This window comes from Hemitrygon akajei, chromosome 17 (assembly GCF_048418815.1).
Source record: "Hemitrygon akajei chromosome 17, sHemAka1.3, whole genome shotgun sequence".
In the NCBI taxonomy this organism is placed as follows: domain Eukaryota; kingdom Metazoa; phylum Chordata; class Chondrichthyes; order Myliobatiformes; family Dasyatidae; genus Hemitrygon; species Hemitrygon akajei.
This window is the reverse complement of record NC_133140.1, coordinates 3,974,193-4,001,437: the sequence shown is the minus strand read 5'-3', so window position 1 is coordinate 4,001,437 and position 27,245 is coordinate 3,974,193. Positions and strand designations below refer to the sequence as shown.

Sequence of the window (27,245 nt, the reverse complement as noted above, 5' to 3'; positions counted from 1 at the left end):
AATCAAACCCACATCCACCACTTCCACTGGCAGCTGTTTCCACTCTCACACCACCCTCTGAGTGAACAAGTTCCCTCATATTCCCCTTAAGTACTTCACCATTCATCCTCAACCCATGATTTCTATTTCTAGTCACACCTAACCTCAGTGGAAAAAGCCTATTTGCATTTACCCTATCTATATCACTCATAATTTGGTATACCTCAATCAAATGCTCCCTCATTTCTCCGTGCTCCTGGAATAAATTCCTAGCCCAATCAATCTTTCCCTATAACTCATGTCCTGCAGTCCTATTGAAGAGGTATGATATAATGCTGTTAACATGCTCATCCCTTCTTATACCCATATAGCCTCATCAACATATGAACTAATCATACCTTATCCAAGTTATTTACATATGTTGTAGGCAAAAAAATCCCAGCACCAATTCCTATTGTACACCACTAGTCACAGAGTTTCAATCTGAAAGGCACTCATCGATCACTAATGTACAGTACTAGTGTACTATTCAGTAAACTTATAACAACAGGATAAAAGCTGCCTTTAAGCCTGGTGGTACATTCTTTCAGGATTTTGCATTTTCTGCCCAATGGAAGAGGGGAAAGGAGAGAATTTTCAAAGTGATGTGATCTTTGATTACGCTGGCTGCTTTATCAAGTCAATGAGAAGTGTGAACAGAGTCCGTGGAGGGGAGCCTGGTTTCTGTGATGTGTTGAGCTGAGCACACAAATCTGCAGTTTCTTGCTGTCCTGGCAGAAGGTTGCCATTGTGTTTTGCAGCTGTTGAACAGGACACCAGAGCAGGAGCGGATTCCTGGCACTCCCAGTGCTGTCCTTCCCCGCAGTAACTTCTGGCATCACATTACCACCTCACACTTTGCTGCGGAAATGGAGCACTGTCAAAGTAAGAGGGAATGGGCGAAAAGGAGGGAGGGGCAAGGTTGGGAGGGAGGAAGGGCAGGGGTGGGGGAGGGAGAGGGAAGGAGGTCCTGAGGGAAGGGGAAGGAGGTGTGGAGAAGGGGAAAGAGGGAGGATGGAGGGAGTAGGAAAGGAGGGAGAAAGAAGGGAGGTAAGATAGGAGGGACAAAAAGGGGAGAGAGAGAGACAGAAAGAGGGCTAGAGAGTAAAGGGAGAGAAGGAAGGAAAAGAGAGGGGAAGGAAGGAATGTGGAGGGAGAAGGAAGGAGGGGTAAGAATCATGGAGTAGGAAGTAGTGAGGGAAATGGAAGGGGGTGGGGGAGTGAAGGAGGGAGCCTCAGATAACCTAACATTACCTAACACTGTAATAAAGTGACAAGAAGCACAGAGTGGGCTACACCATACCTCACGTGTTCACAGTTCTAGGAACTATTTGCTGAGCTGTCATGGGGAACTTCGTGGTGGAGCTAAGTCATTCAGTAGCTGCTGTTGTGAAGTGGCATGATTCCCTCTCCATAAACAAAGCAGTGTTCCACTGTCATCACATGGGTCGAAGCAGGATTCAGTGAGTTCCTTTTCCCAGCCTGTTTATCAGTGTCCTGAGAGTGTAGTGATTAGCAGGTTGGATACTGTGGCTCTGATCCAGCAGAGTTCTTATGGAGCAAAGGGTGGTACCATAGATATGTGGTATGATGAGGGTAAGAAGCTGGAGGGGGTGAAGGTGAGGGTGGACATGAGGAGCCTGAAGGCATGCTCCTTTTAAAATAGCTTCTTCCCTCCTGCCTCAGAAATCAGAAAAGTTCATGAACCAATGAACTCCGCTGTCAAGTTATATAACTGTCTATCTATAAATTTATCTGTTTGTCTGTCTATCTGTCTGTCTGTATGTTTGTCTGTCTATCTGTATATCTTTCAGTCTATCTATCTGTCTGTCTAACTATCTATCTACCTGTCTGTCTATCTGCCTGTCTATTTGTCTGCCTGTCTGTCTATTTATGTCTATCTGTCTGTATATCTGTCTACCCGTCTGTATGTCTGCCTGACTATGGGCCTATTATCTCATCTGTTTATTGGTCTGCCTCTGCCACTTTATCTGTCGATCTATCTGTTTATCTCTCTGTTTGTTTGTATATCTGTCTGTATGTCTCCCTGTCTATATGTCTATAACCTGATCAGCTTAACTGTCTGTCTGTTTTTCAATCTATCTATCTATCTATCTATCTATCTATCTATCTATCTATCTATCTATCTATCTATCTATCTATCTATCTATCTATCTGTCTATCTATCTGTCTATCTACCTGTCTGACTACCAGTATGTCTAACTATCCATGGTCAGTCTATATATCTATCTACTTGTATGTCTAGCTAACTGCCTATCTATCTATCTATCTATCTATCTATCTGTCCATATGTTTCTCTACCTGGCTATGACTATCTGCTATCTGCCTATCTAACTGTGTGCCTATCTGTTTTTTCATCTCTTTACCTCTCTATATCTGTCTGTCCACTTGTCTGATTATCTCTCTGTCTATCTGCCAAACTATCTAATCTATCTGTTTTTCTAAATATCTATTTCCCTATGTATCAGTCTGTCTTTCTGCCTGTCTATTGGGCTGTCATTTCTGTCTATATATTTGTCTATCAGTCTGTATGTCTGATTCTATATCTGTCTATAAACTGACCTATTTATCTGTCTGCTTATTTGTCTATATCTGTCTATCTATTTATCTGTCTAACTATCAATCTGTATATCTGTCTCTCTGTCTCCCTATCTGTCTGTCTACCTGTCTGTTTAACTATCCATCTGTGTCTGTCTACCTATCTATCTACCTAACTGTATTTTTATCTGTATATATCTGCCTGTCCATATTGTGTCTATCTGTCTAACTATCTATCTATCTATCTATCTATCTATATCTCTATCTGTCTATAGATATGTCTATCTGTCTATATTCTGATCTGTTTGTCTAACAATAAATCTAACTGTCTATCCAGCCATTTTATGTCTATCTTTCTATCTATCCATCTCTCTGTCAGTCCATATGTGTGTCTATCTTTCTGTCTGTCTATGCATCTGTCTGTATTATTTTTATCTGTCTGCCTGCCTGTCCATCTGCCTATCTACCTTTCTGTCTGTAGGCCTATCTAGGTATCTGTCAAAATATCTATCTGTCTGACTGCCTGACTATCTAGGTCTTTTTATCTGCCTATCTATCTGTCTAAATTTCTGTCCACCTGCTTGTCTATTTGTCTGTCTATATGTCTGTCTACCTGCCCCTCTATTAATCTATGTGTCTAACTATCTGCCTGTCTATCAGTTTTTCTGTCAAACTGTCCATACATCTGTCTTTCTATCTGTCTATCTTTTTGTCTCTCTACCTATCAATCTATCTATGTATCTCTCTATCCTTTTGTCTGTCTCTCCATCTATTTGTCTATCTGATAATTTGACTATCTGTTTGGGAATATGTAGACAGCTATCTGTCTACATATCCCTCTTTGTCAGTCTGTCTATCTCTCTGTCTACCTATCTAAGTATCTGTCTGTCTGCCTGCTTGTCTATCTACCTGTCTTTTTATCTGCCTATCTATTTGTCTGCCTATCTGTCTTACTTTCTATCTACCTGCTTGTCTATCAGTCTGTCTACCTGATTATCTGCCTACCATTCTATCTAACTATTTATCTGTCTGGATGACTGGTCATCTGTCTGTGTGTTGGTCTGTCTATTTGTCTGTCTGCCACTCTCTCTATGTATGCATGCATGTATCTATCTATCTATCTAGCTAGCTATATGTCTATCTATCTGACCATCAGTCTTTCTATCTATCTTTCGATCAACCTATCTACCTGTCTATCTGTCCGTCTATCTATCTATCTAACTGTCTATCAATCTGTATATCCATCTGTATATTTGTCTGTCTGTCTACCTATCTAACTAAATATCCATCTATCTATCTAATAATCCATCTACCTAGCTAACTCTCTACCTGTCTGTTTATCTATCTGTCTATGAATCTGTCTGATTATGTCTATCAGCCTCAGCCTATCTATCTATCTAACTTTCTCTCTCTCTGTCTATCTATCTATCTGTATATCTAACTGTCTTCCTGCCCATATACTGTCTATCTGTCTGTCGATCTATTTGTCTCTCTGTCTATCTATATACTGTATCTACCTGCCCCTCTATCAATTGTGTGTCTAACTATCTGTCTGTCTATCTGTTTTTCTGTCAAACTGTCCATATGTCTTTTCTATCTGTCTATCTATTTATCTGTCTACCTGTCAGTCTATCTATGTGTCTCTCTATCTTTCTGACTATGTCTCTGTCTATCTGCCAATTTGACTATCTATTTGGGTATTTGTCTGTCAGCTATCAATCTGCACGTCTGTCTATCTATCTGTGCATCTGAGTGTATTCTTGCCTGCCTGTCTATATGTCTAACTATGTATCTCTCTGTATAGCTATCTGTCTGTCTGCCTGAATGTTTATCTGTTTATCTACCTGTCTGCCTATAGATCTATCTATCTGTCAACCTCTTGGTGTCTGTCTGTCTATCTATCTCTCAGTCTTTGTCTTTCTGCCTGTGTATCTGTGTGTCTATTCATCTGCTTTCTGCCTATCTATCTATTCATCTATCTGTTTATCTATCTATATATATATGTCTGCCTGTCTGTCGATATATATCTACATATCTAACTATGCATTTATGTATCTGTCTGGCCATCTATCTATTTGTCTAACTGTTATCTATCTCCCTGTCTATCTATCTGTCAGTTTGTTTGTGTGTCTATCTATGTATCTGCCTGTATATCTATCTGCCTATCTATCTGTCTGTCTATCTGTCTTTCTATCTATCTGCCTATCCATCAGTATTTCTATGTGCATCTGCATATCAACCTATCTTTCTCTTGGTCTGTTTATCAGTCTTTCTATCTATCTGTTTGTCTGTCTGCTTATCTACATACCTACCCATCTGTTTGTGTGTGTTCGTCTATCTTCTGTCTATCTATCTATCTAGCTATCCATCTGCCTGTCTGTCAATATATCTCTCTGTTTATCTGACTATCCACATGACTGTCTATGCTCTTTGCATATTGGTCTGTCTATCTATCAGTCTTTCTGTCTAACTAGCTGTATGCCTGTTTGCCTTCATGTCTGTCAGTCTATCTAATTGTCTACCGGTCTGTCCATCTATCTATCTGTCTGATAGTGTATCTTCCTGTCTATCTCTCTCTCTATCTGTCTGTCTATTTGTCTGTCTGCCAATCTATCTGTCAGTCCTTAAGTCTACCAAAGTATCTGTCTATATATCTACCTGTCTGTCAGCCTGCCTGTTTATCTGTCTATCTAACTGTCAGCCTATAGGTCTACCTATCTGTCAACTTCTGTCTCTCAGTCTGTCAATCTATCTCTCTCTATCTATCTGTGTATCTATCTATCTACCTTTCCATCTGTCCATCTGTCTGTACCTCTGCCTGTCTATCTGGTTCTATCTATCTTTTTGCATGTCTGTCTGACTATTGATTTATCTCTCTATTTATCCAGCCGTCTATCTGTTTTGACCATTTACCTATCTATTTTTCTCTCTCTTACTTATCTACCTATCTACTTATTTAACTATCTATCTGTCTGTTTGGCCATTGCCCGTCAATCTATCTACCGGTATTTGTCTGTCTGCCTGTTTATATGTCTACCTGTCTGACTATAGGTCTACCTATGTATCTGTCGATATATCTATCTGTCTGTCTGCCGGTCTATCCATCCGTCTGTATATCTGTCTATAAATCTATCTATCTGTGTATTTATCTATCTATCTATCTATCTATCTATTCGGCTGGAAGTCTGGCTATCTGTCTGTGTGTTGGTCTGTCTATCTGTCTGTCTACCTGTCTATCTAGCTGTCTATTCATCCATCTGTATATCTGTTTAGAAATCTATCTATCTGTCCATCTGTGTATCTATCTATCTATCTATTTATCTATCTGTTTATCAGTCTGTCTCAATGAGGTAAGGCCGGGTAAGCTCCTTTAATTGATCTAATTAACTTAGAATTAGGTAATGGAGGCAGCATTTAGGGCAGTCGGGTGCTCCGTTTGCAGTATGTGGGAAGTCGGGGCGAGCACAATTGTCCCTGATGACTACACCTGTAAAAGGTGCATCCAGCTGCAGCTCCTGACAAACCGTTAGGGAACTGGAGCTGGAGTTGGGTGAACTTCGGATCATTTGTGAGGCAGAGGCAGAAATAGACTGGAGTTTCAGGGAGATAGTCACCCCTAGGAGTCAGGAGTCAGGTAGCTGGGTGACTGTCAGGAGAGGGTAGGGGAATAGACAGGAAGAGCAGAGCACCCTGTGGCTGTTCCCATCAATAATAAGTATACTGTTTTGGATACTGTTGGTGGGGATGACCTACCAGGGACAAGTTGCAGTGGTCGTGTCTCTGGCACTGAGACTGGACCCTCAGCTCAGAAGGGAAGGAGGGAAAAGAGGAGAGCAGTAGTGATAGGGGATTTGATAGTTAGGGGGACAGATAAGAGGTTCTGTGGGAGAGATCGTGAATCCTGGATAGTATGTTGCCTCCCTGGTGCCAGGGTCCACGATATCTTGATCGAGTTCTCTATATTCTCAAGAGGGAGTGTGAACAGCCAGATGTCGTGGTCCATGTAGGGACCAATGACATGGATAAGGAAGAAGGAGGAGGTCCTGCAAAGAGAGTTTAGGGAGTTTAGCAATCTCAGGATTGCTACCCATGCCACATGCTAGTGAGGCTAGAAATAGGAAGATAATGCAGCTAAATACGTGGCTAAGGAGTTGGCACAGGAGGGAGGGCTTTATGTTTCTGGACAATTCGGCCTTGTTCCAGGGAAGGTGGGACCTGTTCCAACGGGACGGGTTGCACATGAACTGGAGGGGGACTAATATCCTTGCGGGAAGGTTTGCTAGTGCTGCTTCGGGGTGGGGGGGTGTTTAAGCTAGGTTTTCAGGGGGGGGGAAGCAGAGTGTTAGAACAGATAGTGAGGTGGAGGAGGATAAAGGTCATGTGAGAACTGCAAGTATAGTGCATGGAGTAAAGCCAGATCTAACAAATAAAGAGGTTTTGAGGAAAGAGAAGCAGAATAAAAGGTGTAAAGGTAGTAAGATAGAAAGGCTAGAGTGTGTGTACTTCAATGCAAGAAGCATCAGGAACAAAGGTGATGAACTGAGAACTTCGATACATACAGTGGAATTATGATGAAGTGGCCATTACAGAGACTTGGCTGGAACCAGGGCAGAAATGGATTCCCAATATTCCTGGATTTCAGTGCTTTAAAAGGGATGGGGGGGGGGGGAAAGGGGAGCAGGGGTGGCATTAATGGTCAAGGATACTATTACAGCTACAGAAAGGGTGGGTAATGTAGCAGTATCCTTTTTTACATCAATATGGGTGGAAGTCAGGAACAGGAAGGGAGCAGTTACTTTACTGGGGGTATTCTATAGGCCCCCTATTCTATAGGCAGCAGAGATACCAAGGAGCAGATTGGGAGGCAGATTTTGGAAAGGTGCAAAAATAACAGGGTTGTTATCATGGGTGACTTTAACTTCCCTAATATTGATTGGCACTTGATTATTTCCAATGGTTTAGACGGGGCAAAGTTTGTTAAGTGTGTCCAGGGTGGATTCCTGTCATAGTATGTTGACAGGCTGACTAGGGGAAATGCCATACTAGATCTAGTATTAGGTAATGAACCGGGTCAGGTCACAGATCTGTCAGTGGGTGAGTATCTGGGTGACAGTGATCACCGCTCCCTGACCTTTAGCATTATCATGGAAAAGGATAGAATCAGAGAAGACAGGAACATTTTTAATTGGGGAAGGGCAAATTATGAGGCTATAAGGCTAGAACTTGCGGGTGTGAATTGGGATGATGTTTTTGGAGGGAAATGTACTATGGACATGTGGTCAATGTTTAGGGATCTTTTACAGGATGTTAGGGATAAATTTGTCCCAGTGAGGAAGGTAAAGAATGGTAGGGTGAAGGAACCATGGGTGACAAATGAAGTGGAAAATCTAGTCAGGTGGAAGAAGGCAGCATACATGAGGTTTAGGATGGGTCTATTGAGGAATATAGGGTAGCAAGAAAGGAGCTTAAGAAGGGGCTGAGGAGAGCAAGAAGGGGGCATGAGAAGGCCTTGGTGAGTAGGGTAAAGGAAAACTCCAAGGCATTCCTCAATTATGTGAAGAACAAAAGGATGACAGGAGTGAAGGTAGGACCAATTAGAGATAAAGGTGGGAAGATGTGCCTGGAGGCTGTGGAAGTGAGCGAGGTCCTCAATGAATACTTCTCTTCGGTATTCACCAATGAGAGGGAACTTGATGATGGGGAGGACAATATGAGTTAGGTTGATGTTCTGGAGCATGTTGATATTAAGGGAGAGGAGGTGTTGGAGTTGTTAAAATACATTAGGATGGATAAATCCCCAGGGCCTGATGGAATATTCCCCAGGCTGCTCCATGAGGTGAGAGAAGAGATTGATGAGCCTCTGGCTAGGATCTTTATGTCCTTGTTATCCATGGGAATGGTACCAGAGGATTGGAGGGAGGCGAATGTTGTCCCCTTGTTCAAAAAAAAGGTAGTAGGATAGTCTGGGTAATTTTAGACCAGTGAGCCTTACATCTGTGGTGGGAAAGTTGTTGGAAAAAGATTCTTAGAGATAGGATCTATGGGCATTTAGAGAATCATGGTCTGATCAGGGACAGTCAGCATGGCTTTGTGAAAGGCAGATCATGTCTAACAAGCCTGTTAAAAGAGTTCTTTGAGGAGGTGACCAGGCATATGGATGAGGGTAGTGCAGTGGATATGATCTACATGGATTTTAGTAAGGCATTTGACAAGGTTCCACACGGTAGGCTTATTCAGAAAGTCAGAAGACATGAGATCCAGGGAAGTTCGGCCAGGTGGATTCAGAATTGGCTTGCCTGCAGAAGGCAGAGGGTCATGGTGGAGGGAGTACATTTGGATTGGAGGGTTGTGACTAGTGGTGTCCCACAAGAATCACTTCTGGGACCCCTACTTTTCGTGATTGTTATTAACGACCTGGATATGGTGGTAGAAGGGTGGGCTAGCAAGTTTGCAGACGACTCAAAGGTTGGTGGTGTTGTGGATAGTGTAGAGGATTGTCGAAGATTGCAGAGGGCCATTGATAGGTTGCAGAAATGGGCTGAGAAGTGGCAGATGAAGTTCAACCCAGAGAAGTGTGAGGTGGTACATTTGGAAGGACAAACTCCAAGGCAGAGTACAAAGTAAATGGCAGGATACTTGGTAGTGTGGAGGAGCAGAAGGATCTGGGGGTGCATGTCCACAGATCCCTGAAAGTTGCCTCAGAGGCAGATAGGGTAGTTAAGAAAGCTTATGGGATGTTAGCTTTCATAAGTCGAGGGATAGAGTTTAAGAGTCGCAAGATAATGATGCAGTTTTATAAAACTCTGGTTAGGCCACACTTGGAGTACTGTGTCCAGTTCTGGTTGCCTCACTATAGGAAAGATGTGGAAGCATTGGAAAGGGTACAGAGGAGATTTACCAGGATGCTGCCTGGTTTAGAGAGCATGCATTATGATCAGAGATTAAGGGAGCTAGGGCTTTACTCTTTGGAGAGAAGGAGGATGAGAGGAGATATGATAGAGGTCTACAAGGTATTAAGAGGTATAGATAGAGTGGACGGCCAGCGCCTCCTCCCCAGGGCACCACTGCTCAATACAAGAGGACATGGCTTTAAGGTAAGAGGTGGGAAGTTCAAGGGGAATATTAGAGAAAGGTTTTTTACTCAGAGAGTGGCTGGTGTGTGGAATGAACTGCCTGAGTGTGTGGTGGGGGCAGATACACTAGTGAAATTTAAGAGACTACTAGACAGGTATATGGAGGAATTAAGGTGGGGGGATATATGGGAGGCAGGGTTTAAAGGTGTGCACAACATTGTGGGCCGAAGGGCCTGTACTGTGCTGTACTATTCCACGTTCTATGTTCTATTTATTTGGCTTGATGTCTGGCCATCTGTCTGTGTGTCGTTCTGCCTATCTGTCTGTCTGTCTGTCTATTTATCTATCTATCCAATTGTTTGTATGACTGTCTATTTATTTGTCTATCTTTCAAATTATCTATCTGTCTGTTTGTCTATTGGTTTGTTTGTCTGTTTATCCGTTCATCTGTCTATCTCTTTATCTATATATCTATTGGACCATCTTTCTATCCATCTATCTGTCTGTCTACCTATCTATTTTGCTGTCTATCTATCTGTCTTTCTATCTTACCGTCTATCCATCTATCTGTCCGTGTAGCTATTTGTCTGACTATCTCTGTGAACATCTGTCAGTCTTGCTATCTATATATCTATCCGACCACCCTTTATCTATTTGTCTCTATCAACCATCCATATATCTATCTATCTGTCCATCTAACTATTATCTGTCTGTTTCTCAGTCTATCTCTCTGTGTATCTGACTATCTAACCATGTGTCTATCTGTCTCTCTAGATATCTGTTTGTCTATGTATCAGTCTTTCTGTCTAATTGTCTGTATGTCTGACTGCCTACATGCCTGTCTGTCTATCTGTCTGTCTTTCTATCTTGTTGTCTCTCTCTCTCTATCTGTTGGATATGTGCCTGTCTATCCCTCTGTCAGTCCATATGTCAGCCTATCACTCGCTCTATCTAAGCATCTTTCTGTGTATCTATTGGTCTGACAGACTGTGTCTATCTGTCTATGTACCTGTGTCTCTATAGGTCTATCTGTCAGCTTATCAGAGTCTGACTGTCTGTCTTCTTATCCTTCTATCTATCTATATATATACACACTGTCAACCTGTTAGTGTCTGTCTCTCTGTCTATCGTTTGATCTATCTGTCCATCTCTCAGTCTACATCCCTATCTGTCTGTCTGTGTATCTGACCATCTATCTATCTATCTATCTGTCTGTATATCTATCTGACCATCCTTTATCTATGTAACTGCCTCTGTTTGTCTATCAACTGTCCATCTAGTTATGTATGTATGTATGTATGTATCTGTTTATCTACCTGTCTGTCAATCTATCTATTTATCTATCTGGCTGTCCACCAATCTGTCTGTCTACCAATCTGTCTGTTCATCTATCCGTCTGTCTATCTATAAGTCTTTCTGTCAACCTGCCTATATCTCTGTTAATCTACCAGACTGTTTATCTGTCTATAGCTCTATCTATCTGTCAACCTCTCAGTGTCTGTCTCTTTGTCTATCATTCAATCTATTTGTCTGTCTCTCGGTCTATGTTTCTCTCTAACTGTCTTTATCCATCTATCTATCTGTCTGTGTATCTGACCATCTATTCCCCCTCTCTCTATCTGTCCATCTAATGATTTGTCTTGTTGTCTATCAATCTATCTACCTGTCTATCTATCTGCCTGTCTACCTATCTTCCATCTATCAGTCCTTCTTTGTAACTGTCTGTATGTCACTCAGTCTATCTGCCTATCTCTCTGGCTATCTTTCTATCTGTCTATTTGTCTGTCCATCTGCCTATCTTTCTATCTGTCTGTCTTATATGTCTGTATATCTGTGTATCTGTCTGTCTACATCGCTCCGTGTATCTATCTAACTTACTTCCTATCTTTCTGTCTGTCTATCTATGTATTGATCTATCTACCTTCCCACCTGTCTATACATCTGCCTGTCCATCTGTCTGTCAGTTATCAATCTATCTCTCTCTATCTGTCTATTTACATGTTGGTCTATCTAGCTGTCCATCCATTTGACGGTCTATCTATCTATCATACCATCTTTCTTTCTATCTATTTATCTATCTATCCATAAATCTATCTATCTCTCTATTCTATCTATATTAATTTATTTATCAATATGTCTATTGTACCATCTTTCTATCTGCCTGTCTAAGTATCTATCTCGCTGTCTGTCTGTCTCTCTCACTCTTTTTATCTATCTATATGTCAATCTATATATCTGTATTTCTAAATGATCATCCTGCATCTATCTATTTGTCTTTGTCCGTCTACCTACCTGTCAGTCTAGCTGTCTGTCTGCCTATCAAATTATGTATCTATCTGTCTGTCTATCGGTCTGTTTTTCTGGCTATCCATCTATCTACCAATTTATTTGTCTATTTATCTGTTGGTCTATCTTCCTATTTATCTGTCTGTCTACCTATCTATCTCACTGTCTATCTATCTAATTATCTAACTATCTATCTATCTGGCTAAATGCCTGCCATCTGCCTATGCATTGGTCTGTCTATCTGTCTGTCTGTCTCTACCTGCCTAACTATTTATATGAGTATCTATCTATTTATTTACCTATCTATATCGATTTGTGTATCGATCAATCTGTCTATCTATCTGTCTCTTTACCTGTCCGTCTGTCAGTCTTTCTGTCTAATTGTCTATATGTCTGTATGGCTACCTGTCCAACTGTATATAATCTTTCTATATCTGAGTCAATCTATGTATCTGTCTGTATAGCTATCTCTCTGTCTGCCTGACTGTTAATCTGCCAGCCTACCCATCTGTCTACAGATCCATCTTTCTGTAAAACTCTCAGTGTCTGTCTGTCTGTCTATCTAGCTATTGGTCGCTCTATCTAACTATCCATATCCCTCTCTGAATAGTCTATCTATCTATCTATCTATCGATATCTCTGTCTATCTGTCCCTCTATCTGCCTGTTTATCTATCTGTTTGTCTATCTGCTTGCCTTTCTATCTGTATAACTGTCTGTCTCTTTGTCTATCTGTCAGTCAATCTATCTGACTACCTATTTAACTGTCTGTCTATCTATCTGTTTGCCTCTTAATCTATTTATCCCTCTGTCTATCCATCCCTGTACCTATCTATCTGTCTATTAATCTCCTTGTGTATTTGTCTGCTGTCTCCCTGCCTATCTGCCTGTCTATTTAACTGCTTGCCTGTCAATCTGTCTGACTATCTGTCTATCTATCTATCTATCTGTCAGTCAGTCTATCTATCTGTCTGGCTATCTCTCTATCTGTCTACTTGTCTATCCATTTATTAGACACTCTGTTTGTCTGTCTAATGATCTATCCATCTGTCTGACTATCTATCACTATCTGTCAATCTGTCTGTCTCTTCATCTGTCTATATCTGTCTATCCTTCTTCCTGTTTGTCTGTCTGCCTTTCCATCTGTCTGTCCTATCTATTCATCTATCTAATCGTCTATGTCTATCTATCTAACACTTTGTCAATCTATCTATGTCTCTGTCCATCCATCTATCTGAATATCTATCTGTCATTGTAACTTTCTATCTATCTATCTACTGATCTACCTCTCCTGTCCATTTACCCATCTGTTGATCTGTCTATCCATGTATCTATCTATCTGTCTATCAATCTATCTGTCAACCTGTCTGTCTATATGCCTCTCTATCTGTCAGTTTATCTATCTGTTTGTCTATCTGTCTATGTGATTATCAATCTATCATTCTGTCTAACTGTCTATCTGTCTGTCAGCCTGTTGTCTATATCTCTGTTTATCCATCTGTCTGTCTCTCTATCTGTTTGTCCAGTTGGCTGTCTATCTATATGTCCACCTATCTATCTACAAAGTGTATATGTCTATCTGTCTGTCTATCTACCTACCTGTCTATCTGTTTATTTATCTGTCTGTCTATCTGTCTAAGTATCTCTCTGTCTATTAATCTGTCTAACTACCTTTCTGTCTCTGCATAACGATCAATCCATCTGCCTATCTATCGCCATCAGTCTATCTGTTTATCTATCTATCTATCGCTGTATCTGTCCATATGTCCATTCATCTGTCTGTTTATTTGTCTGCTATCAGTCTGTCCATCTCTCAGTGTATTGATCTGAATATTTATCTGCCTGACTATATGCCAATACATCTGTCATTCAATCTGCTATCTGTCTAGCACTGTCTATCCATCTGTCTCTCTGGAAATCTGTCTGTCTATTTGTCTGACTATCTATCTACCTATCTACCTGTCTATCTAGTTGTATGTCTATCTGCTTATCTATCTATGTAGCTACCTGCCTATCTACATATCTGTCTATCTATCACTGTATCTCTCTGTATATCTGTCTGCCTATCAAGATGTCTATCTAACTGTCTATCAATCTATGTTAATGTCTATCTATCCATCCATCTGTCTATTTATCTCTATATTTATCTGCTTATTATATATCTTTCTGTCTCCTATCTATCTATCTATCTATCTATCTATCTATCTATCCATCTGTTGGACTATCTATCTTTCTATTGATATGTCTGTCTTTCTATCTCGCTATCTGCCTGTTTATCTATCTGTTTTTCTATTTGACTGTCTTTATAGCTGTCTTTCTATATATCTGAAAGTCTATCAATCTATCTGATTGTCTATCTATCTGTCTCAATCTGTCTAGCTGTCTATCTATGTATCTTTCTAACTGTCTATCAGACTATCTATCTATCTCATACCTCTCTCTCTGTCTGTCTATTTATATCCCTGTATGTCTATCTCTCTCTCTATCTATGTCTGTCTGTATATCTGTCTATCTAACTGTCTGTTAGTCCATCTATTTCTCTGTTTATCTACCTGTTTGTTTAAATACTGAGTCCTAAATGACTATCTGCCCATCTATCTTCCTGTCTCTAAATCTACCTATCTGCCTGTCAATCTATCTATTGGTCTATCAATCTGCCTGTGTACCTGTCTATCTATCTATCTGTCTGTCTGTCTGTCTAACTGATCTGTCTGTCTAATCTGCCTATCTACCTCTTGGCTATCAATCCCTTTGTCCATCTATCTGTGTATCTATAGATCAGTCTGTCTATTTACCTGGCTATCTAGCTATCTGTCTGTTTATTTGTCTGCTATCACTCTATCTTTGTCTGTTTATCTATCTATCTGTATATCTATCTATCACTCTATCAATCTCTATTGATCTCTGTCTGTCTCTCTATCAATATGTTTGTCAATCTGTCGGTCTGTCTATCTATTTATCTATCTATACCTGAATATCTATATGTTTGTCTGACATTATATTTGCACATCTTTCTGATTATCTATGCATTTGTCTGTCCGTCTATCTGTCTGTTCATTTCTCTGCTATCTCTCTATGTGACTGTCGATATTTGTCTGTAGATCTGTCTGTCTAGCTAGCTGTCTGATGATCTATCTATCTGTCTCTCTGTCTATGTGTCTGTCTATTGGCTATCCATCTACTTTTCTGCCTATTTGTCTATCTGCCTGTACATCTGTCTGTAAATCTATATGTCTGTCCGGATATCTCTCTGTCTATATATTTATATGTCAGTCTATCTATCAGTCCATCTGTCTCACTATCTATTGCTCTATCTGCCTATCTGTTGTCTCTCTCTAGCTATATCTCACTATCTATTAGACCATCAGTCTGTCATTTTGTCTGACTGTCTATAGGTCTATCTATCTGCCTGTCCACCTGGCTATCTATCTGTCTGTCTATCCTGTTTGGGGGGGGGGGGGGAAACAGCCTACCTGGGGTAAGTGGCGGGGGCTGTGCCTCTGGCACAGGGTCTGGCCCTATGGTTCAGAAGGGTAGGGAAAGGAAGCGGAAGGCAGTAGTGATAGGGGACTCGATAGTTAGGGGGTCAGACAAGCAATTCTGTGGATGCAGGGAAGAAACTCCGATGGTAGGTCCTGGATGTTTTGGATCACATCCATGGGTTTTGAGTTGGATGATCAGCCATGATCATACTGAATGGCGGTACAGGCTCAAAGGGCCGAATGGCCTACTCCTGCACCTATTTTCTATGTTTCTATCCAAGATATCCTGTGGTGCGAGGGAGAACAGCCAGAGGTTGTGGTACATATTGGTACCAATGACATGGTAGGAAAAGGGAAGAGGTCCTGAAAAAAGATTACAGAGAGTTAGGACGGAAGTTGAGAAGCAGGATCACAAAGGTAGTAATCTCGGGATTACTGCCTGTGCCACGTGACAGAGAAAATAGAAATAGGATGTGGTGGAGGATAAATGCGTGGCTGAGGGACTGGAGCAGGGGGCAGGGATTCAGATTTCTGAATCACTGAGACCTCTTTTGGGGCAGGTGTGACGTGTACAAAAAGGACAGGTTGCACTTGAATCCCAGGGGGACCAATATCCAGGGAGGTTTGCTAAGGCTGGGGAGAGTTTAAACTATAATTATTGGGGTTGGGAACTGAACTGAAGAGACTGGAGAAGAGGAAGTTGGCTCACAAATAGAGAAAGCTTGTAGATAGTGTGAGAGGGAGGATAGGCAGGTGATAGAGAAGGAATGCGCTCAGACCGAAGATTTGAGATGTGTCTATTTTAATGCGAGGAGTGTTGTGAACAAAGTGGATGAGCTTAGAGCGTGGATCAGTACTTGGAGATATGATGTGGTGGCCATTACAGAGACTTGGATGGCTCAGGGGTAGAAATGGTTCCTTCAAGTGCTGGGTTTCAGATGTTTCAGAAAGGACAGGAGGGAGGCAAAAGAGGTGGGGGCGTGGTACCATTGATCAGAGATAGCATCACGGCTGCAGAAAAGGTGGACATCATACAGGGATTGTCTACAGAGACTCTGTGGGTGGAGGTTAGGAACAGGATGGGGGTCAATAACTCTACTGGGTGTTTTTTTATAGACCATCCAATAGTTACAGGGACAACGAGGAGCAGATAGGGAAACAGATCCTGGAAAGGTGTAATAATAACAGAGTTGTCGTGATGGGGGATTTTAATTTCCCAAACATAGGTTGGCATCTCCCTAGAGCAAGAGGTTTAGATGGGATGGAATTTGTTAGGTGTGTTCAGGATGGTTTCTTGACACAATATGTAGGTAAGCCTACAAGAGGAGAGGCTGTACTTCATTTGGTATTGGGAAATGAACCTGGTCAGGTGTCAGATCTCTCAGTGGGAGAGCATTTTGGAGATAGTGATCATAATTCTGTATCCTTTACAACAGCATTGGAGAGAGATAGGAACAGACAAGTTAGAAAAGCATTTAATTGGAGAAAGGGGTATTGAGGCTATCAGGCAGGAAATTGGAGGCTTAAATTGGAAACAGATGTTCTCAGGGAAATGTACAGAAGAAATGTGGCAAATATTCAGGGGACATTTGTGTGGAGTTCTGTATAGGTACATTCCAATGAGACATGGAAGTTATGGTAGGGTACAGGAAGTGTGCTGTACAAAGGCTGTAATAAATCTAGTCAAAAAGAAAAGAAAGAAAAGGTTCAGAGAGCTAGGTAATTTTTAAAAAGGACACAACCTTATACAGCGGGCAGTGTCATTTGCGGGCAGCGGAGTTAGCCAGGAGCAGAGTGAAGGCTTAAGGGCTTTGGCTCAATGAGCTTAGGTGGACACGGGCGAGGCAAGGTAGGTTTAGGTTTCAGTTTTTCCTGTTATTTGAGGAAAGGGGAAGTATGAGTGTGAGGGCAGCTTGTTGTTCTCAGAGTCGGATGTGGGAGGTCCTGGAGTCTCCTAGCCTCCCGGAAGTCCACATCTGCATCAGGTGCGCCAAGCTGCAGCTCCTAAGGGACCGTGTTAGAGAACTGGAGCTGCAGCTCGATGACCTACATCTGGTCAGGGAGAGTGAGGTGTTGATAGAGAGGAGTTGCAGACAGGTGGGTCACAATTAGGAGGGGGAAGGGGAAGAGTCAGGTACTAGACAGTACCCCAGTGGCTGTACCCCTTGACAATAAGTACTCCTGTTTGAGTACTGTTGGGGGGCAACAGCCTACCTGGGGGAAGCAACAGTGGCTGTGCCTCTGGCACAGAGTCCGGCCCTGTAGCTCAGAGGGTAGGGAAAGGAAGAGGAAGGCAGTAGTAATAGGGGACTCGATGGTTAGGGGGTCAGATAGGCGATTCTGTGGATGCGATCAGGAGACCCGGATGGTATTTTGCCTCCCTGGTGCCAGGGTTCGGGATGTTTCTGATCGCGTCCAAGAAATCCTGAAGTGGGAGGGTGAGGAGCCAGAGGTCATGGTACATATAGGTACCAATGACATAGGTAGGAAAAAGGAAGAGGTCCTGAAAGGAGAATATAGGGAGTTAAGAAGGCAGTTGAGAAGGACCACAACAGTAGTAATCTTGGGATTACTGCCTGTGCCACGCGACAGTGAGAGTAGGAATGGGATGAGGTGGAGGATAAATGCGTGGCTGAGGGATTGGAGCAGGGGGCAGAGATTCAAGTTTCTGGATCATTGGGACCTCTTTTGGGGCAGGTGTGACCTGTATAAAAAAGACGGGTTACACTTGAATCCTAGGGGGACCAATATCCTGGCAGGGAGATTTGCAAAGGCTACTGGGGAGACTAAACTAGAACGGTTGGGGGGTGGGAATCAATTTGAAGAGACTAGGGGGGAGGAGGTTAGTTCACAAATAGAGAAAGCTAGTAGACAGTGTCTGAGGGAGGATAGGCAGGCGATAGAGAAGGGGAGTGCTCAGACCAAAGATGTAGGGGAGAAAGAAGAAAAAGATAATAAAGTTGATTACATCGTTAGGGATAAACAGAGAGGAAGAGGTGAAGAGTTTCTTAAATGCATCTATTTTAATGCTAGGAACATTGTAAGAAAGGTGGATGAGTTTAGAGCATGGATTGATACCTGGAAATATGATGTTGTAGCTATTAGTGAAACATGGTTGCAGAAGGGGTGTGATTGGCAACTAAATATTCCTGGATTTCTTTGCTTCAGGTGTGATAGAATTGGAGGGGCAAGAGGGGGAGGTGTTGCATTGCTTGTCCGAGAAAATATTACAGCGGTGCTTTGGCAGGATAGATTAGAGGGCTCATCTAGGGAGACTATTTGGGTGGAATTGAGGAATGGGAAATGTATAGTAACACTTATAGGGGTGTATTGTAGACCACCTACTGGGGAGCAAGAATTGGAGGAACAAATTTGTAAGGAGATAGCAGATATTTGTAGTAAGCACAAGGTTGTGATTGTGGGAGATTTTAATTTTCCACACATAGACTGGGAAGCCCATTCTGTAAAAGGGCTGGATGGTTTGGAGTTTGTAAGATGTGTGCAGGATAGTTTTTTGCAGCAATACATAGAGGTACCGACTAGAGAAGGGGCAGTGTTGGATCTCCTGTTAGGGAATGAGATAGGTCAGGTGACGGACGTATGTGTTGGGGAGCACTTCGGGTCCAGTGATCACAATATCATTAGTTTCAATATAATTATGGAGAAGGATAGGACTGGACCCAGGGTTGAGATTTTTGATTGGAGAAAGGCTAACTTTGAGGAGGTGTGAAAGGACTTAGAAGGACTGGATTGGGACAATTTGTTTTATGGGAAGGATGTAATAGAGAAATGGAGGTCATTTAAAGGTGAAATTTTGAGGGTACAGAGTCTTTATGTTCCTGTTACGTTGAAAGGAAAGGTTAAAAGTTTGAGAGCGCCATGGTTTTCAAGGGATATTGGAAACTTGGTTCAGAAAAAGAGGGAGATCTATAATAAATATAGGCAACATGGAGTAAATGAGGTGCTCGAGGAATATAAAGAATGTAAAAAGAATCTTAAGAAATAAATTAGAAAAGCTAAAAGAAGATATGAGGTTGCTTTGGCAAGTAAGGTGAAAATAAATCCAAAGGGTTTCTACAGTTATATTAATAGCAAAAGGATAGTGAGGGATAAAATTGGTCCCTTAGAGAATCAGAGTGGACAGCTATGTGTGGAGCTGAAAGAGATAGTGAAGATTTTGAACAATTTCTTTTCTTCGGTATTCACTAAGGAGAAGGATATTGAATTGTGTAAGGTAAGGGAAACAAGTAGGGAAGTTATGGAAACTATGACAATTAAAGAGGAGGAATTTCTGGCACTTTTAAGGAATATAAAAGTGGATAAATCTCTGGATCCTGACAGGATATTCCCTAGGACCTTGAGGGAAGTTGGTGCAGAAATAGCAGAGGCTCTGACAGAAATATTTCAAATGTCATTAGAAACAGGGCTGGTGCCGGAGGATTGGCATATTGCTCATGTGGTTCCATTGTTTAAAAAGGGTTCTAAGAGTAAACCTAACAATTATAGGCCTGTCAGTTTGACGTCAGTGGTGGGTAAATTAATGGAAAGTATTCTTAGAGATGGTATATATAATTATCTGGATAGACAGGGTCTGATTAAGAATAGTCAGCATGGATTTGTGGGTGGAAGTCATGTTTGACGAAACTTATTGAATTTTTTGAAGAGGTTACGAGGGAAGTTGATGAGGGTAAAGTAGTGGATGTTGTCTGTATGGACTTCAGTAAGGCCTTTGACAAGGTTCCGCACAGAAGGTAAGCTAGGAAGGTTCAATCGTTAGGTATTAATATTGAAGTAGTAAAATGGATTCAACTGTGGCTAGATGGGAGATGCCAGAGAGTAGTGGTGGATAACTGTTTGTCAGGTTGGAGGTCGGTGTCTAGTGGTGTGCCTCAGGGATCTGTATTGGGTCCAATGTTGTTTGTCATATACATTAATGATCTGGATGATGGGGTGGTAAATTGGATTAGTAAGTATGCAGATGATACTAAGGTAGGTGGCGTTGTGGATAATGAAGTAGGTTTTCAAAGCTTGCAGAGAGATTTAGGCCCGTTAGAAGAGTGGGCTGAACGATGGCAGATGGAGTTTAATGCTGATAGGTGTGAGGTGCTACATTTTGGTAGGAATAATCCAAATAGGACATACATGCTAAATGGTAGGGCATTGAAGAATGCAGTAGAACAGAGTGATCTAGGAATAATGGTGCATAGTTCCCTGAAGGTGGAATCTCATGTGGATAGGGTGGTGAAGAAAGCTATTGGTATGCTGGCCTTCATAAATCAGAGCATTGAGTATAGGAGTTGGGATGTAATGTTAAAATTATACAAGGCATTGGTAAGGCCAAATTTGGAGTATTGTGTATAGTTCTGGTCACCAAATTACAGGAAAAATATCAACAAAATAGAGAGAGTACAGAGAAGATTTACTAGAATGTTACCTAGGTTTCAACACCTAAGTTACAGGGAAAGGCTGAACAAGTTAGGTCTTTATTCTTTGGAGCGTAAAAGGTTGAAGGGGGACTTGAAAGAGGTATTTAAAATAATGAGGGGGATAGATCAAGTTGACGTGGATAGGCTTTTTCAATTGAGAGTAGGGGAGATTCAAATAAGAGAACATGATTTGAGAGTTAGGGGGCAAAAGTTTAAGGGTAACACGAAGGGGAATTTCTTTACTCAGAGAGTGGTAGCTGTGTGGAATGAGCTTCCAGTAGAAGTGGTAAAGGCAGGTTTGGTATTGTCATTTAAAGTAAAATTGGATAGGTATATGGACAGGAAAGGAATGGAGGGTTATGGGCTGAGTGCGGGCCAGTGGGACTATGTGAGTGTAAGTGTCGGCACGGACTAGAAGGGCCAAGATAGCCTGTTTCCGTGCTGTAATTGTTATATGGTTATATGGTAATGTTAGAGATCTAGAAGATTATAAGGCTAATAGAAAGGAGTTTAAGAAGGAAATTAGGAGAGCCAGAAGGGGCAATGAGAAGGCCTTGGCAGGCAGGATTAAGGAAAACCCCAAGGCATTCTACAAGTATGTGAAGAGCAAGAGGAGAAGACATGAGAGAATAGGACCTATCAAGTCTGTCTGGAACCGGAGGAAATAGCAGAGGTACTTAATGAGTACTTCAGTATTCACTATGGTAAAGGATCTTGGTGATTGTAGTGATGACATTCAGCAGACTGAAAAACTTGAGCATGTAGATATTGTTACGAACCCCGCAACTGGGTCACTTACCAGCAAAGATAGAGAGGTCCGTTGAAGTCTGATGGTACTATTTTTAACAGTATTTATTAGTCAAAATACACAAAAATAATATCAATGCAAACATACAGATAATATACGTCGTCAATACTAAATCTAAAAGTGCGGGTATAATAATAATCAATAAGAAATAAGCTCTATCGTTGTCTAGGGGATAATGTATTGTCCGATGGAAATATAAAAGTCACTCAGTTCATTCAGGCTGCAGCCTTTTGTTGGAGAGAGAGAGATTTTTAGAAACTTGCCGGCTTTCCTTTTTATGATTTCGATCCGTCGGGAGTCCCGTTGGTGTGGCCGTTCACTTGTGGCCTCTCCTTTAGCTAAAGCCGTTCTTCCGTGGTGAGGCTGCCAATCCCAGGCAAGGGAAAGGACGCACGTGAGCCCCCCACCAGCTGTCGCTATTAAACGCTGTCACGGGATTTCTAGCGTTTCTCCTGATGCATCTAAAGGGGTTGTTCCCCAGACCCTCTTTTATCCTTACCCACGGGGTCTCAGATGTCAATCAGGTTGGGATGATGCAATCCCTCAACCAGCCCACTCTGGTCATCCCCTGAGGGGCTTCAATGAATAGTACAGTACTCAATACACAATTTCATCTCCAAGAGACAATAGCCGTTATCAGGGGTTTTGTTTTCGCTGAGGCCAGGACACATTCCCAACCTTGTGGATTCTCTCTCATTTCCTGGGTCCACAACCTGAATTAATAGCGATCTTGTGATTCTCAAAAAGGAGGGGGCTACTTTGTACCCTTCGGCCCCTCAGAGTTGTGGCACATTCGTAACAATATTAAGAAAGAGGATGTGCTGGAGCTTTCGGAAAGCATCGTTGGGTAAGCTGCTGGGTCGGATGAGCTGTCCCCCAGGCTACCGTGGGAGGTGAGGGAGGAGATTGCTGAGCCTCTGGCAATGATCTTTGCGTCATCAATGGAGATGGGAGAGGTTCCGGAGGATTGGACAGTTGCGAATGTTGTTCCTTTATTCAAGAAAGAGAGTAGAGATAGCCCAGGAAATTATAGACCAGTGAGTCTTACCTCAGTGGTTGGTAAGTTGGAGAAGTTCCTGAGAGGCAGGATTTATGAACATTTGGAGAGGTATAACATGATTAGGAATAGTCAGCATGGCTTTGTCAAGGGCAGGTTGTGCCATACTAGCCTGATTGAATTTTTTGAGGATGTGACTGAACACATTGATGAAGGAAGAGCAGTAGATGTAGTGTATATGGATTTCAGCAAGGCATTTGATAAGGTATCCCACACAAGGCTTATTGAGAAAGTAAGGAGGCATGGGATGCAAGGGGACATTGCTTTGTGGATCCAGAACTGGCTTGCCTACAGAATGCAAAGAGTGGTTCTAGACCGGTATATTCTGCATGGAGGTCGGTGACCAGTGGTGTGCCTCAGGGATCTGTTCTGGGACCCTTACTCTTCGTGATTTTTTTAAATGACCTGGATGAGGAAGTGCAGGGATGGGTTAGTAAATTTGCTGATGACTCCAAGGTTGGAGGTGTTGTGGATAGTGTGGGGGGCTATCAGAGGTTACAGTGGGACATTGATAGGATGCAAAACTGGGCTGAGAAGTGGTAGATGGAGTTTAACCCAGGTAAGTGTGAAGTGGTTCATTTTTGTAGGTCAGATATAATGGCAGAATATAGTATTAATGGTAAGACTCTTGGCAGTGTGGAGAATCAGAGGGATCTTAGGTTCCGAGTCCATAGGACGCTCAAAGCAGCTGTGCAGGTTGACTCTGTGATTAAGAAGGCGTATGGTGTATTGGCCTTCATCAATCGTAGAATTGAATTTAGGAGCCGAGAGGTAATGTTGCAGCTATATAGGACCTTGGTCAGACCCCACTTGGAGTACTGTGCTCAGTTCTGGTCGCCTAACTACAGGAAGGATGTGGAAGCCATAGAAAGGGTGCAGAGGAAATTTACAAGGATGTTGCCTGGATTGGGGAGCATACATTATGAGAATAGGTTGAGTGAACTCGGCCTTTTCTCCTTGGAGCGACAGAGGATGAGAGGTGACCTGATAGCGGTGTATAAGATGATGAGAGGCATTGATCGTGTGGATAGTTAGAGGCTTTTTCCCAGGGCTGAAAAGGACACAGGTTTAAGATGCTGGGGAGTAGGTACAGAGGAGATGTCAGGGGTAAGTTTTTTACTCACAGTGGTGAGTGCGTGGAATGGGCTGCCAACAACGGTGGTGGATGTGGATACGATAGGGTCTTTTAAGAGACTTTTAGATAGTTACATGGAGTTTAGTAAAATAGAGGGCTATAGGTAAGCCTAGTAATTTCTAAGGTAGGGACATGTTCAGCACAACTTTGTAGGTTTTCTATGTTTCTATCTGTCCCTCAACCTATCTATCTGTCTATCTACCTGTCTGCCTGTCTATCCATCTGTTAATTTATATATCTGTCTTTCTGTTTGTCTATCTGTGTCTGTCTATCTATCTATCTGCATATCCAGCTATCTGCCTGCCAATCTGCCTATCTACTTGCTTGTCGGTCTAATTATCTGTCTGCATGTCTGACTATCTGCCGACCTAATAGTCTTTCTATTCATCTGTCCATCTAGATGTCTGTTTGGTTTGTCTGTCTATCTGTTTGTCTCTATCTCTATCTCTGTCTGCTGATCCTTCTACCTGTCTCTTGGTCTGTCTATCTATCTATTTGTCTGTTTATCTGTATATCTATCTAGCTCTCTGTCAATCTCTATGTCTGTCAGTCAATCTATATGTCTGTCTGTATATCTGTTGGTTTGTCTATCAATCTATCTATATATCTATCTTTCTACATCTGCCAATCTACCTGTTTCTCTGTCAATCCATTTGTCTGTCTTATCAATGTATCTGTCTATCTACCTGGCTGTCGAATGATTATCAGTCTGTTGGTCTATCTATCTGTCTCTTGATCTGTCTATCTATCTGTTTGTCTTTATCCGCATATCTACCTATCTATCTATTTGTTTGATTATCTGACTGTCTATCCATCTATCTATCTTTATATCTATCGGCCTATTTATCTATCTCTCCATCTGTCTATCTGTCACTTTATTTGTCTGTCTATCTATCTAAATGTATATCTATCTTTCTGGCTATCCATCTATGTCTGTCTCTCTATCTTTCTGTCTATCTATTTATCTATCTATCTATGTCTGGCTATTTACCTGTTTTCAGACCATGTTCATTTCTCTGCTATCTCTACCTTTATGTTTGTCTATCTGTCTGACTACAGTGATGGCATCCGTTCAAGACCATGGATCTGTGCCTGGAAAGTCTGTGTTGGTAGATCAGCGTCTGTTACAGCTGTAGTGGCCCACACGGGAGTGACAGCCTTGGCTGCAGTGACTGCACTTGAAGGCGCTGTCCTCTGGTGTTGTCTTGTGCGCTGTTCTTCAGCAGCAAACCTCAGCTTCTCTTCTCTTTTTTAGACCTCTGCGTAGTTCCAGTCTCCAGTGAGAGCGATTGCTTGCAATGTCCTCCCACCTCTTGACGTTCATGTCTCTCTTGCAGACATCTTTGAAACGAATATGGGGCTGCCCTTGCGCTTTCTTGCCGGAGGCCAGTTCCTCGTACAGCAGGTCTTTCGGGATCCTCCTGTCTGACATGCAGTGTATGTTGCCCAGCCAGCAGAGATGGCATTTTTGGAGCAGGGTGAAGAGGCTGGGTATCTGGGCGTGGGCCAGGGCCTCATTGTTGGTGACACGGTCAGTCCACTTGACGTCCAGGATGTGAAGGTGGAAGACGTTGAGACGCCACTCTTGTCTGAAGTAGAGGCTCCAGGTCTCGCTGCTGTAAAGCAGTGTGCTGAGGATGCAGGCCCTGTAGACTGCAATCTTGGTGTGCATCATCAGCTGTCTGTTCTCCCAGACTCTCTTTGTCAGCCTGGCGAAAGTTGAGATCTGTCTGTTGATTTCGAGGTCTAGGGAGAGACTGTCCGTGATGGTGGAGCCAAAGTATGTAAACTCCTGAACTACCTCCAGCTCGTAGTTGTTGATAGTAATGGCGGGGGGGGGGGGCGGGGGGTGCTCAACACCTTGCCCCAACACGTTGGTCTTCTTCAGACTGATGGTCAAGCTGAGTCCTGACAGGCTCATGAGAAGCTGTCCATGAAGCGTTGCAGTTGTGTGTTGCCAGTGCCGCGTCATCTGCAAACAACACGTCCTTGATGAGTATTTCACAAACCTTGGTTTTTGCCCTCAGCCGGGGCAGACTGAACAGCCTCCCGTCCGATCTGGTGTGGAGGTAGACACCATCAGTTGATGTTCCAAAGGCGTGCTTCAGCATGACCGTGAAGAAGATGCCGAACAGGGTGGGTGCAAGCACACAGCCCTGCTTCACAACGCTGCAGATGTTGAGGGCCTCCAAAGAAGAGCTGACTATCTATCTGTCTGCCCATCTATCCACCTGTCCATCTATCTATGTGTCTGTCTGTATGTGAATCTATCTCTGTCTCTCGATCTGTCTGTCTATCTGCATATCCATCTATCTGACTACCTATGTGTCTATCTATTTGTCTGTCTAGCTGTCCAGCTATCTATCTCTCTCCCTCTCCATCTGTCTATCTGACTAACTGACTACCTATCTGGCTATGTCTGACTATCTAACTGCCTGTCTGTATATATGTCGATCTATCAATATCTGCTCAATAGACAATAGACAATAGGTGCAGGGGTAGGCCATTCAGCCTTTTGAGCTAGCACCGCCATTCAATGTGATCATGGCTTATCATTCACAATCAGTGCTCAGTTCTTGCCTTCTCCGCATATCCCTTACTCGATATCAATATACCCCTTCGATCTATCTATATCTGTCTATCTATCAATCTATCTATATATATCTATGTCTGTCTATCTACCTATTTGTCAGACAATCTTGTTAACCACTGTCTATCTATCTATGTATCTGTCTGTTTTTCTGCTGTCTCTCTGTCTGTTGGTCTAACTATCTATCTGTCTATCTATCTCTCTTTCTATCAAACAGTCTGTCCCATTATCTATCTGTCTGTGTATGTGTGTCTATCCGTCTATCTGTGTATGTGTCTGTCTGTCAATTTATATGTCTGTCTGTGTCTATCTGTCTATTTATCTGTCAGTCTGTATTTCTCCCTGTTAATCTGTCTATCTTTCTATCTATCTGTCTATCTTTCTATGTTGTCTATTAGTCTGATAGTCCGTCTGTCTTCCCATCTATGTATCTGTCTCTCTATCTATCTGTCTGTTTATTTGCCTGCTATCTTTCTGTCTATTTGTCCGTCTACCCATCTATCCTCCTGTCTATCTACCGCTCCAACTATCTGCCTATCTGTTTGTGTATCCAGCTGTCTATGGAATTGTCTATCTGTCTGTTTGTCTACCTATATATGTATGTATCTATCTGTCAAGCTATCTGTATGTATAAGAACAGCGCATCCGGCCCTTCCAGCCTGCCCTGCTATTTAGTAAGATCATGGCTGAACCCGACCATCCACCTACCTGCCTTTTCCCCACAACCCTTAATTCCCCTATTATGCAAAAATACACCCAAAGTTGTCTTAAATTTATTTACTGAGGTAGCTTCCATGGCTTCATTGGACAGA

The 27,245-nt window shown here is 42.2% G+C and overlaps 1 protein-coding gene across 10 annotated transcripts in view; it reads left to right on the top strand.

Annotated features, from left to right (window-relative positions):
- dok4 (docking protein 4) overlaps positions 1-27,245 on the top strand; it is a 96,667-nt gene that overhangs the window by 57,732 nt on the left and 11,690 nt on the right. Inside the window, exon 9 of one of the 10 annotated variants that reach the window (XM_073069597.1) lies at positions 780-903. The exons of the other annotated variants lie outside the window; for them this stretch is intronic. Coding sequence (XP_072925698.1) covers positions 780-903 — 124 coding nt within the window. The remainder of the gene's footprint in view (positions 1-779; positions 904-27,245) is intronic. 10 annotated transcript variants of the gene reach the window in all.